General features: G+C 59.0%; 1 protein-coding gene across 2 annotated transcripts; it reads right to left on the bottom strand.

Moving 5' to 3' along the window:
* Nucleotides 1–215: 215 nt before the first annotated feature.
* On the bottom strand, nt 216–9,064 carry PPP1R1B (protein phosphatase 1 regulatory inhibitor subunit 1B). 2 transcript variants are annotated; one of them, XM_080826763.1, is made up of 7 exons: nt 9,045–9,064; nt 8,511–8,699; nt 6,760–6,834; nt 5,971–6,049; nt 2,540–2,746; nt 1,117–1,236; nt 216–1,028 (listed from the first exon to the last, which is right to left on the bottom strand). In XM_080826763.1, exons 2-7 carry the CDS (start codon nt 8,589–8,591, stop codon nt 979–981), a joined length of 612 nt encoding a protein of 203 aa, XP_080682889.1. In that variant the 5' UTR covers nt 8,592–8,699; nt 9,045–9,064; the 3' UTR covers nt 216–978. The 2 variants fall into 2 exon arrangements, with proteins under 2 accessions (XP_080682889.1, XP_080682888.1); XM_080826762.1 differs by lacking the exon at nt 9,045–9,064 and adding an exon at nt 6,434–6,456 and having other exon boundaries at nt 6,774–6,834; nt 8,511–9,014.
* Nucleotides 9,065–12,808: the final 3,744 nt, after the last annotated feature.

Raw genomic sequence — 12,808 nt, 5'->3', positions numbered from 1 at the left:
CCTCCCTGCCTCGTTCAGCCACCCCTAGCAGGATCCTAGGGTACTTCTGTGGTCCTTCCAAAGAGTGCTCTGAACTTATCTGCAGGAAAGATCCAGACTAGAGGACCGGACACTAGGGTCGAGGTGGCTACCCACCAGGTCTTCCACATAGGGGAACCCGTTTCCCCCTCCTCCCTCTCCTTTTCCCTGAGAGAGAAGTCTCAGCACGGTTATTTACAAAGATTTATTTATTACGGCACAGGAGTGGTTCAGGCCTGGAGTCAGGGACGAGGGGAAGGGGGCAGAGCAGCTGGAGGACAAGGAGAACCTGACTTCCCCACCGTGCGCCCCCCTAAGGACATATACTAGGCGGCATTCCTGGCATCAAAGCACAAACAAAACGCAACAAAGCAGCCTCTGCTAGTCCATCTTCCAGGCACCCAGGCTGGGGAGCAGGGTGATAAAGGGAAGATTTCCAAAATGTTGAGGTTGAGGAGAAGGATGCCTGAATCCTGGGCCCTGGTAGAAGCCAGAGAGGGGTGGTAACTTGAAATCCCCCATAGGAGAGGGGATGGAGAAGGGTCTAAGGGCACCTACAGGTTCTCAGTACCCTCTTTCCCCAGATCTTAGGGTCCTGCCCTGTGGGTTTCCTGTGCCCAGGAGAAGGGTCTGGGGAGTAGAATTGTGAAGGATAAACCTTTGCCCCCCACCCTTACTGGATTATCCACTGCAAACTCTCTCACATCCCGCCTCCCTCTGGGTAAATGGGGGAATGACTGGCAGGGGTAGGCATCAGGCAGCAAGTGCCCAGGGACTCTGGGCATCAGCCAAAGGTGGGCAAACAAGCAAACACAGACCAGCCTTAAGTCTTCTAGAAATCAGAAGCCACAGCCCTAGCGAGTGAGGGGGAAGGATACCGAATAGGGTGGGGACAGAGCGGGTTTCTGGGGAACAGCAATGCCCCCTCCACTTCCTTCTGAGCGACGCGAGGACGGTTGCCTATGTGCCGGGCTCAGGGTGGGCGGGGCGCTGTGGCTCCTCCCCAGGCTCTGCAAGGCAAGCGGAGAGAGTCAGGGCTTGGCCACGCCCACAAAAAATCGCAGCCCCTCCTCCCCATCCGCCACCACCAAGCGTCACCATTTAGTGCCAGGTCTTCCACTTGTTCCTTGGAGCTTCCATCTCTCTGGGGCTCATCCAGAGGGGGTGGGCGCTCCCAGGGTCCTTCCAGACCCTGGCCACAAGCTGTCTTCTGCCCAGCTGGGAATGGGAATGAAGGGATTAAAAACACAGACTCTAAGTATCCTTTAGCAGCCCTTCTGGAGCCTGAGCTGAGCCTGTCTGATGGCTGAGGCTAAGCTTTCTGAGGGCATTCTGGTAAGATGGAGAGAACGCTGGACCAAGAATGCGGTCCCAGTGACTAGCTATGTGAGTTCGACAAGTCAGTTACTACCTCTCTGAAGGGGACGGTGAGAAGGAAATTGCGTAGATTATCTTAAATAAGAGGATAGTTAATATGCTGACCAGACCAAACCGGCACTCCGGGAGTGGTGGTGATCAATATCTCTCCTTGGTAATCTTGTCATTTGACCCTCTGCCCTGCTGCTTTTCCAGAGGAAAGCGTCTCCTCTTGCTTCCTCTCGACCTGTCCTAAGGGTCTCACGGGGGAGTTCACTCAACTTCTACCTGAAGCTTTTGCTCCAGTGTTGATCCCCCACTGCCAGAGATGCAGAGGAGGTCCAAGCCATTTTGTTTGGGTGCAAGGGCTGGACACTGCAAGCAGGGGTGGTCGACTGTTTCTCATCCCCATAAATAATGCACCGGGAGGGATAGATAGGGCACAGCTTTCCACAGCTAAGCATGGAAAACACAGCTATGGGAGGGGCAGAGATCTTTCTGTCTAGGAATTCTCTGGGCCTTGGGACCCTTGGTGGAGATTTCTGGGTCTGGGGCCTCTAACTCTGAGGTTTTTTGTGTAGGTCTTAGGTCCCTTCTGGACCCCTCTCTTGCCCCGCAGTTGGGAGTTGAAACGCAGAAGGCTAGGTTGTTCTTGAATCCCAGATTCTCCAACTAGACACTAGAGGGCACCCTCTCACCACCACCCCCACCCCCTCACCCTAGCCCAGGAAATAAAAGGGGGAGAAACAGCCTCCTGGGGAGGACTTAGGAACCCGCTCTTTGCCTCCCAGCAGAAACCACATCCTACGTTTAAAAATGCAGGAAATGGGGACATTGGACCCTCTTAGTTTTCTATCCCTGCATCTACTGTAGTCCCTCACGGCCATGGACGGGAAGTCTTTTCTTGGGTCTAGCCTCAAACCTCATGTGGCCTTGCCGTAATCCTTAGGGAAGAGAGGAATTACTGGGGACGACTTGATCAGGAGAGGGACTGGGTCAGGATGGGAGCAGCCCAGGTATCCGGTAGAGCACCTTGTGGGTGGGAGGATGGGGAGGCCCTTGCCGTGCGAAGGCGGTTTACATGTGTGAAAAGCTGTGAACTGGGAGGGGTGCCCCAGGACACTCAGGGAGGACCCCACCAGGCTTCCCCACCCCCTCAGCTTACCAGGCCCCCTGCTACTCTTCAGGATTTCAGCCTGGCTGTCCTCCTCCTCTTCCTCCTCTTCGTCATCATCCTCCTCCTCCTCCTCGTCTTCCTCTCTTGGGTAGCCCAGCTCCCGCAGCTCCCCCAGCTCATCTTCCTCCTCAGAGGCCTGGTTCTCGCCCAGGTTGCTGATGGACTGCAGGTGCGACTCAGCAATGCGCTGCACGGCTGGTACATGGGGCCCCGGGAAGGCAGGGGTGAGCCAGGCCGACCAGGGGCCCATGGCACTAGAGAGGCACGTGGCCTGGTGCATGGCTAACTCGCTCAGGGGTCTAGTTCAAAAGCTAAAGGTCACAGGTCAGTCTTGCTGGTGGCCAGACCGGACAGAAGCAGCAGGGGGTAGACCCTTAATTGCGCTTGGCTCCTAAGCTGTCCTGTGAGGCAGACCTCCTTGGAGGCTGGCACCAGGGGGCCCCCCCCAGAACCACAGGGTGCCAAGCCAGACAAGACCAGGCAGGTAGAGCAGCAGCTTAACATTCCGTGGCTGGGGTGCTTGCTTCTCCAAGGACCCGGTACTGGAGACTGTGTCCACTAGTTACAGCCCCGGCCGGAAGGCCCAGGACCTGTGGGCTTTGTCCCTCTCAGTTTCTAGTGGAGGGTCCAGACTGCCTAGGGCTCATTGCCTACCCCGATCCTGCTGGGCTTGGTCCCCACCTCCTGGCACTGCCCCTGTCAGAGGTGCCACTCCACACATCTCTGCCCCAGGTGCTGAGCTGGGAACAATTCGGAGACTGAGGACAGAACAGTCTACAGCCAGTCAAGTTAGTGCCTGGGGATGTGGCGTGCTCAGACGCAGCCCCCACAATCTTGACCCACATCCCCAAGCTTCCAGCTCCCTCTGTGGTGACCTAGAAATCAGCAAACACCACCCACCCCCCCAACACCACCAAGGCCTGCTGGGATAGGAAAGGAACAGTGTGGGCAGCTGAGGAGAAGTTTCCAAAAGATGTAAAGGCCCAGGGGCTTAGGAGAAAGGGGCCAGGGCTGGGGGATTCTGGGGGACTGGCAGGGGTTGAGGGGACGCTATGAGGAGTGGCTGGGGCAGAGGCAGCAGGGGGACTTGGGGGGGGGAACGGTAGGGGGAGACTTCAGAGCCCTTGGGTAGCAGACCTCACAGCTCACAGACAGTATGCTGACCAGCTAGGGGCTGGGGTTGCTACAGCTCATTCTCCGGTAGCAGGCAGCCCCTCCCCTCAGAAAGCCCAGAGCAGGAGGGCCAGGCTGGAAACCTCCGGTGCAATGAACAGGGCACCACACTCCTGCCAACTTGGGACAGGCACAGAGGGCGCATTGTGTGGGCCCGCTGCCCCACCCTGCCCCAGGCTCCCAGCCCAGTGCCTCCCGCGGGCTCTGGGCAAACTACCCAGGCAATAAAAATGCAATAGATCGCCCTGCCCTGGCCTTGGGGACGCGGCACAGCATCACCTTGAGCCAAGTGAGAGCCTGGCCTTGGAGAGTCCCCCTCAAGCCAAGACCTGGTGTTGTCCACCCTCCCCTGGAAACCCTCAGCTTCTCCCCTTACAAACCCCCAACACTGCCAGGAGCTTCCCCTTGCCTGGAAAGGAGCTAAAGCCTGCAAAATAGGGCCCTCCAGGTACAGAAGGGTCCTCTGAGGGTTGGGGGGAAGGGCGGAGAGGAGGTGGCTGCTCCAGCAACCGCCCTCTCCCCCAGTCGGGGGAGGAGAGTTTAGTTCCTGAGCCACAGTGACAATGGGTATGCGGAGCCCACCCGTGCTGGCGCCCCGTGAGCCTCCCTCGCACCTCGCCTCCCCTTGTGCCTCTCGGGGCTCTCTGAGGTCTCCCCCTTGCCCTCGGCTGTCTTCTTCTCTGTCTGTCCCCATTTCTGGGGCCCTGGACTCCAAGTCTGGGGCCCAACCCAAGCTCCCCTTTCAAAGCTAGACGGTCTCCAGCACAGCCCCCAGAATGCCCTGCCTCTCCCAACACAGACCCTGCTAAGGGGTGGCCCAAAGGAGCAGTGAGGGGGAGCCCATTTCTAGCCCTTGCAGGGTGCTCGGGAAGTCCATGGGCCCTATCCTCTTCACCCCAGCCTTCTGGCCCATGCTCATGACCAAGAGTCCAAGGCACAGTTCTCGCCCCTCACATCCACTCGGTCCTCCCCAGCCCAGAGTAGGGAGGAGAGAGAGACCTTCTTTTCTCTCCTGAGAAGATGCCACCACCTCCCTCATCCCTCCTTCAGGGGCTGGCCTTCCCCCACATCGCTCAGGTGGGAAGTCCTTCCTGGTGCTGTACCCACTGACCACATGCTGTCCCTTCCTCTTTCTGTCCTGGGGAAGAGAAAATGCCCTTGCCCCTCTCCCTTCTCCTCCCACCCTCTCTTCTCTGCTCCTAACCCTGGCAGACAGGAAGACGGGTAGGCTGACAGGTGCACCTGTTGACCTTGGCTGGTGCTGGGAACTCATTAAACCTACCCCAGAGGGAGCTCTCAGCACACCCTTCCGTTCTCCTCCCTCTGTGGAAGGAGGGGGCTGGCCAGGCAGGAAGAGCCTCAGGCCAGAGCTGAGATGGGGGTGGGAAGGCATTCTTTGGCTAAGTTAGGAAGACCTTCCCCAGGCCCCCAGCTCCAAGCCCTCTCCTCCAGGTATAGGTTCCCCGGTTTTCCTGTGAGAAGCCAAGTCTCCAGACGGACTCTAAAGACTCCCTGCGATTTCACACCGCCTCCCCTGTGCACATTTCCTTTCCTCTTCCTAGAATGCCTTTCCACGCCTTGACTGCCTGTGGAATCCCAACTCATCCTTCAAATCCAGGCTTAACCTTCCTCTCCTCTGTAACTCGCCCACCACCCTTTGAGGCGAAAAGCCCCAGGAGGGTGAGGGTCAAATCTGACTCCTCCCATTTTGCCCAGTGCCCACCTGTGAGGCCTGGCACACACTAGGTGTTCTCTAAGTGTGTGCTCTAGGAATGACTTGTGTTTTAATGTAGAAGGGAGAAGCAGGACCAAGAAGGAACCAGTCTGCTGACCTTGCAAATGCTCTTCCAGTGGGAGAGGGGAGCAAGGGCTGCACCTGGAAAAGGTCATGGTTGGGGGGGAGATCCGGGGTGGGGGCCCCCGACAGGTGGTCTGGCACACGTTTGCAAAGAGGAGGTAGAGAGCTGTATCTCTTTATGTTGATGATACTTGTTATTTCAGGCCAGTCCCCTCTTTTCTTTCAACCCCACAACCTGATTTGGAGGCCCTCAGCCACTCCTTCCAGACCCTGAGCCCCTTCTTTACAAGGTCGAGTTAAGAAAGATCTGGTCCCTGAGTAGCGGTTGGGGTACAAGACAATCCCTCCCCATTGACAAAAGCTCAACATTTCACCTCCCTCCCCCAGTGTCAGCCTGTTCCCGGGAGGGTGAAGGAGCCAACCGGACTGATGGATGGGGGGATAGTACCTTTCAGCGAGGGGGGTGTGTAGGCACATGGGTTGGGTCTCTTCGACTTGAGGTGGTGCCCCTCTCCTGAGGCTCTCTGCTGGGGTAAGTGCCAGGTTAAACAGGCTCACCAGAGGCCCCCTCCCTTTACTCCTCCTCCATTCCACCCCACCCTGGCAGCCCAGGCCACCCACAACTGCTCTGGTCCAGCCAGGCTGCCCTGTTGCTTTTGGGGAGGGGGGTGTCTTCCATAAGTTGTGGTCTGGCTCAGGGCAGAATCCAGGGTTCTGGAGGCCCAGCCCGAGTCTGAGCAGAGGAGAGACAAGGACTCGGAAGTCTGTACCAGTGGGACCCTGGCACCAGGCCCTCTTACCAAGGTGCCAGTGGATATGCTAATGTGTCCTCTGCGAGTCACCCTGTGTTAGTTGGGAGGAATCCTGTCCAGCCCACCACAAAGGGCCCCCGGGGGCCCCTGGAAACTCACCTGGTGAGGGGAGGCCTCCTCCTCTGAGGGAGGCCATGAATGAACCAAGGGATACCGAGGGAAGAAGAGAGAAGACGGGGAGGAAAGGGAAGAGAGAAAGAGAATCTGAATTACTTTCCCCAAAGGCTCAAGCTCTGGGGAAAGGGAAAGTGTGCCCTTTCCTTCTGGGTGTTGGAAGGTGCCTGGGCAATAAATGAACCCAGCAGAGTTGGGGTCCTAGACCTCACCCCCTCCCCCTCATCTTCTGCTCCGTCTCCTACTCTTGGGACTTTGGCAAGGGCCCTGAGAAGGTATCAGAGCTAGGGTGGGGCAAGGGCTGGGGCAGCGGGGAAGGGCCCACCTGGCGAGGAGTGCTCTGAGAGCCGGAACAGCATAGCAGGGGTTGGCCTCCTGCGCCGGATCTAAGGAGATGGAGAAAGAGGTGGGGCGAGGGGGAGGGGAGCAGGACAGACACCTGCACCCCCCCTCCACAGGCCGCAGGGAACAGTGCTTTGAAATCCCCAGGGTGCCTTTGAATCAAAGACTGTCAGAGCTTAAAGGAACTCTATAGTTCACCCAACCCCCTCATTTTAGAGGTGAAAACCCAGGGCTCCAAGAGCTAAGAGCTCAAGGCCACCCAGCTCGCAGTGGCAGAGAAAGAAGAAAAGCCCATTGCTGACTCCTAGTCCATGCTTGTCCCACTCCATGGCTCCTCCAGAATGGGCATCTCCCTTTCCACCTTCACTTTCAAGGAGGCCTGTCCTCTCCTGCTTTTCCAGATGTCAATCCTCAGGAACCAGAAGCTGGCTGTGGGAGATGCCCTGTGGGCTGTGGCACCCACCTGTCCCCACCCCCCTAAGGTCAGCTCAAGGGCTCCAAAGAAACCGGATCCCGCCACAGAGGGAGGCTGAGTCTGGGCAAGGCAGACACCTGCAACCCCACACTGAGGCTCAGGTGTGGGCCTGAACCCCAGACCCACCCGGTTGGGGAGGCGTCCCTGGAAGGCTGCGTCTGGGTCTCTCTAGCAGTGTCTCTCAGGCTGAAACTCTTGGCCCAGTGCTCATAAAAAAACAAAAAGTTGCCCTCCTTGGTACATGAGGCAAGCTGAAGAGTGAGAGGGTGCGGTGGGGGGGGGCACTGAGCACTCCCAGTACCTGCCCCCCCAGCTTGGCAATCAGACCAACTGTCAGTTAATTAGGTCCTCTCCAAGCTCCAGGGAAATGCACAAAGAGAACCAGGTGAATGAAGCTGAAACTGCCACCGCCCCCCCTGCCCAGCTCTCCAAACTGCCCTCCAGATCCAAAGCTGCTTAGACCCAGGACCCAGCCCTCCCCTTCCCCCTATGGCCTCCCCTCTCCCCCCAGAATGACTTGGCTCCACTCTCACTGCTCTGCTGGGTGTCAGTCGCAGCTCAGCAACAAGTGAACACGCTACTTTTTTCCGGGGGGGGGGGGAGCGGAGGCCCTCTTCTCCTCTGTCCACTCCCACCACTACTGCAGGCAGCTCGACCCCCAGGAAGGCTCTCCAGAGAACTCAGTACTCTGTGAAGGGGTCTGGCTTCTGTGATGACTGGTGCCCCCCAACCCCACGTTATGGCTCTGGGTAGGGCCCGACAGCAGAAGGAGGTCAGAACAAGGCTCTGGCGGCCCGGCCCAGGCATACACGGTGGGACCAGAGGGGCGGCAGAGCCCAGGACCTGCAAGGCGGAGGCCCGTTCTGTACCCTGGGTCAGGGCACCACGCGTCTCACTTCCGATCGACTCCGGCTGGGGCCAAGGCGCCGCGGTCCCCGGGGCAGCCTCGGTCAGGAGGACACCGTGCAGGGTCCAAAGAAAGCACAGTCTCCCCGCCCGGGGTTGGCCCGGAACCGCCAGGCCCCCCAACGCTCGCCGCCCAGCAGTCTGCGGCCGGGGGAAAAAGTTGCCGGAGTCCTCAGCGAACTTCACGCGCTGCCCCGCGCCCCCGCGTATCCGAGACGGCCCGAGCCGCTCCCGTCGCCTCCCACCCCCAAGCCGGTGCGGCCCCGGGAGCGCCCCGCCGCCAGAGGAGCCCGGGGTGTGTTGGGGGGCGCTGCCGGGGGTGGGGCCCGGTCCCCTTACCATCTCCACCTGGCGGGGGTCTAGCTGGCTGGGGGGCGCAGGCACCGAGAACTGGATCTTCTTGCGGTCCTTGGGGTCCATGGCGGGCGGGGTGGCCGGCGGGGCTGGGGGTCTCGGGGTCTCGGGGTCCCGGGCTGCGGTCCGGACTCGGCTTCCCCGCGCTGCTCCGGGCGCGGCGGCGAGCGCTGGCTGTGCGCGGCGAGGGGGAGGCGAGCGGCTCACGCTCAGATAAAAATACCGCGCGCGGCGAGGGGAGGGCGCGCGAGCGGGAGGGGGTCGCGCCGGCTCCGAGCGCCCCCGACTCTCGGCTCTCGGGCTCGCCAGCCGCGCCGGCCGCGCTGGTCCCCGGGCGCCTGCAGCCTGGGCTCCCGGCTAGCCCGCTCCGGGTCTCTGCCCCTCTCCCCGAGTCTCGCCTCTCCCTCCTTCCCTCGCTCTCCCCGAGGGTCTCCGTGGGTGTCTCCGCCTTCCTCTCTCTCCCTCCCTTCCTCTGCCTGCGCCTCTGTCTCAGCCTTGCTCTGTCCCTCCAGGTCTTACCCTCTGGCCCCAGCCTTGGGGTCCCCGGCCCGTCCCCTCCGCCTGGGACTGGCGCCCGGGGGCTGGGTGGGAGGGCTCAGCGGGAAGTGGCCAATGAGCGCCGAGAACCGTGTTCTCGGCGGGCTGGGAGGGGGGTGCGGAGTGTGAGCCAGGACCTGGGGAGCGGGCTGGGGGCCCCCTGCCGTCTCCCGAGAACTTGAAGCTGCATTATTGATGGAGTCCAGCGGGGAGGATAATGGGGGGGAGGCCGGGGCGGGCCGGGGGCGGGGCGGGGGGGGGCCGTTGGGGGGGGTAGAAGAGGGGTAGCGGGGAGACAGGACTCTGGCTTTAACCCCTTCGTGGCCTGGGTCCTTGGAGTTTCGCGAGGAGGCCTGGGAGGTCCTCGAGAAACTACCACCAGCATGTCACGCTGTGAATGGGGGTGTCCTAGAGAGCCAGAGAGTGTGAAAGAGCGGGTGTGTGTGGGAGGACACGTGTCAGTCATCATGCCAGGGAGTGTATAAGTGCCGGGGCCCTGTGGTGCCTGTAGCTAAGGAGCTTGTGTGTGTGTGGGGGGGGGGGTTCGTGTGGCATGAGTGTGTGTGAGTCTATGTGAGTAAGTGTGTCAGAGTGTCAAAGATGCGGGTGTGAGTGGCAGGGTGTGGGAAGGCTGTGTGCTGGGGGAGGGTGTGGGTGTGGGGGAGGATGTCAGAGGCTGTCAAGGTGATGGGCTGGCGTGTGGCAGCTTGCTGGTGGTGGGGGGTGGCGGGGCTGTATCCACAGCTCTAGCCCATGCAGAAGAGGGAGATGAGGTTGTGGTCCTGGGGGGCGAGGGAGAGGGAATGTGTCCCTGCCCTGATGTACCCTGGGGTCACGTGTCTCCTGCCTTTTCTCCCCAGATCTAAAGTGGGTGGGGGGAGCCGAGCCAGCCCAGGGGGACAGAGTTGGGGGGCTGCCTGTACCAGTACACGTGCCATCACGTGTGTGAGTTTGGTGCATTCGGGAACAGAGCTGGGGGGAGAGGTGCGTGTGCTCATTTCTGAGGTGTGAGCTTCTCTCTCTTTGCAGAGGTGTCTGTGTGTGTCTCTGGAGGAGGAGAAGGAGGAGCTGGCCCTGTGGGTTAGTGTCCCTGTTTATGTGTACAGGCCCTGGGTATCTCGGCAGGCCTATGGGAGAGCACAGAAACGCTTCTCCGTAGCTCTGAGAGGGAGCATGTGTAGATGTGTACATAAGAGTGCGTCTCCCTGGGGCTCTATTTGTGTTGGCTGTCTTCTCTGCTGGTCACACTCAGACCTGGAACAGTCGGGAGCACGCCCCCTGCCCCACCCCCTCCGGCCACTTTTCCACTCCTAGCCCCAGCATGCTGGGTCCTTGGCAGTAGGAAGCAAGAGACCAGAGAAGTCTCCTGGAAATGGGGTCAAGGGCATGAGGTTGTACCCCAGAGTCACCCAGAGGGAGGCAGGAGAGCAGAGCTTGGCTTATAGGAGCTGGGAGTCCTGGCCACTCGGTTCCACTTCCCCCAACCCCAGGCCTGGTTCAAATCCCACTGTGTTTATTGACGTATATGCTTGTCAGGGAAACAGCCAGAGGCCAGGTCGTGACACAGGGTTGTGGGCATCTCTGGCAGCCCTGGCTTGGGCTGGCCCCCTCTTCCCGGTGGGGTGTGTTGGGGAGTGGAAAAGAGCAGTTTGGAAGTGCCTTGAGAGGGTAAATAAGGAGGGCCTGAAACTCAAAAGGGGCACAGGAAAGGTACTCCACAGGCAGTATACCTGAGTGGCCCCTGGGCCAAGGTGAGGGTGAGGGGCCTGTGGCTTCCAGGGCTGGAGAAGTGGGAAAGTCCTGGAGCAGGGTGAAGGGGGGCAGAGGGTGGGTGACAAGAGGACAGGGACAGGGAGGCCTCACCACCAGTCACACCTGAATGAGAAGGTGTGCCTCAGAATGGGAAGGCCTTGGGGACCTTGGTGGCTAGGCTCATTTGACTAGGGAGGGCTCTGCTATGGAGCTTCTGGCCAAAGGATCGGCGCTCTGGGAGGCCATATTGGAAAAATTCCCCTGACCCAAGCTGGGGCAGCCGGGAAGGTAAACTCCCCCTGTGAGCCTAGGCCTGGAAGATAGGGTCTTCGGGGTGGAGGGGAGGATCTTTCCCCCAGTCTTCGCCCACACCCCCACAGCTCTGGCCACAAAACCTGGGCCAAGAGGGGTGGGGAAGCCTGACAGAAGAACAGGCACAGGGACAGAGGAAGGGGGAGGAAGGGAAGAAGGATGACAGGGACAAGAGGTGAGAGAGAGAGAAGGTGGGGAGGCAGGACAAAGTGAAAAGAGCCGGAGAAAACACATGTGAGAGATGGAGAGACAAAGGGAGAAAGAAAGCTTCACCATGGAGAGAGGCAGAAGACAGAGATGGAAAGAGAGTAAAAATAGCTCAGCATTAAGATAATTGCTGCTCACAGCTCTGCCCTCCGCTAGGAATTAAATGAGGTTTTATTACTTTGATTTTTCTCTCCTGGATCCTACGCGACTTCTCAAGAACTTGGGGAAAAGTTTTTCAGGTGGGCGGCCAGGTGGCGGGGGCTGTGTGGGTGACAGAGGAGGAAGGGAACAGGACTTCTGGGACCTGGGGGGATGCAGTCAGGGGCAAGGGGTGGGGTGGGCCTAAGTGAGGGTGGGGGAGCCCAGTGGGAGCTTCGAGATATGGCCAGGATCAGGCACATGGGGGAGGGGAACTAAGAAGCAAGGGGCCAGGGTGACCTCCATTCTCTTCGACTTAGAATTAATCATATGGAAATGAGATGTAAAAATAATGTGCCACTCCTCGGTTATTATTCTTGAGTTAGAAGCACAGGCGGTTGGGTCCAAGAAACAAAATCAAGACCTTGTTTGACTTAACTCTGATCTGGTCTTTCTGTGTGGACAGACAAAAATAAGAATTGTAGCGTGTCCTTTAATGTATGGTAGGTCTGAACCTACTGTTTGGAGACCTGTCCTTCTCACTTTGCCTGCTTACTGCCCCACTGCCCGGCATACAAGAAGCACAACATTCACCTTCTCTGGAAGGTGAATTTGGAAGGGAGGTGGGAAGCCCTGCAATTCCTTCTGGGAGTTGGGGAGAGTGGAAGATCAAGAATATTCCCTCCCTTCCCCCAAGCAAGATACTGTCAGGTGGACAGAACATACACTGGGGAGTTGCACAGACCTGGGTAGGAAACCTGGAATATATAATTTACTGTGATAAAATCTTACTATCTCTGTGCCTCAGTTTTCTCGTGTTTCAAAGTCCACCTCACATGGTAGCTGTGACGATTCAATAAGATAAAACGAGTAAAGCCCCCAGCCCAGTGCTGTACTCCTAGTAGGTTTGCAGTGGATTCCCCCTTCCCTGGAGTTCAGGGGTGCGGTTCCAAAAAGAGCCAGCAGGTGGCGGAGTCGGCCAGGGTTTGGACGACTGAGCTGCTGGCACTGCGGGTCTGTGGTTGGGCATCACACCCGTGACCTTGGCACCACGGAGCTGAGCAGAGCTGGCCGGGTTGGCATGTGGCAGCTGGAAGGGAGGCCCTGGAAGCCCTGGGAAGTAACCTTAGAGAAGCCGGGGAACGCTAGCTGGGCACACTGGGGCATCTTTCCCTGTCGAAGCTGCTGGTGGAGAGATGGAAGGAGGGGCAAATTCCAAGGCCCGCCTCTGGGGAAAACCAAGGACAAGAAGAGGAGAGGGCAAGGGCACTCTCGGCCAGGACAACAGTGATATCAGGACAGATGGGCAATCATCTGAAACATTCATTCAAAATATT

The sequence above is a fragment of the Martes martes genome (genome assembly GCF_963455335.1).
Source record: "Martes martes genome assembly, chromosome: 16".
NCBI classification, from domain to species: domain Eukaryota; kingdom Metazoa; phylum Chordata; class Mammalia; order Carnivora; family Mustelidae; genus Martes; species Martes martes.
The sequence above is the reverse complement of the archived record's forward strand: the minus strand, read 5'-3'. Positions and strand labels throughout refer to the sequence as shown.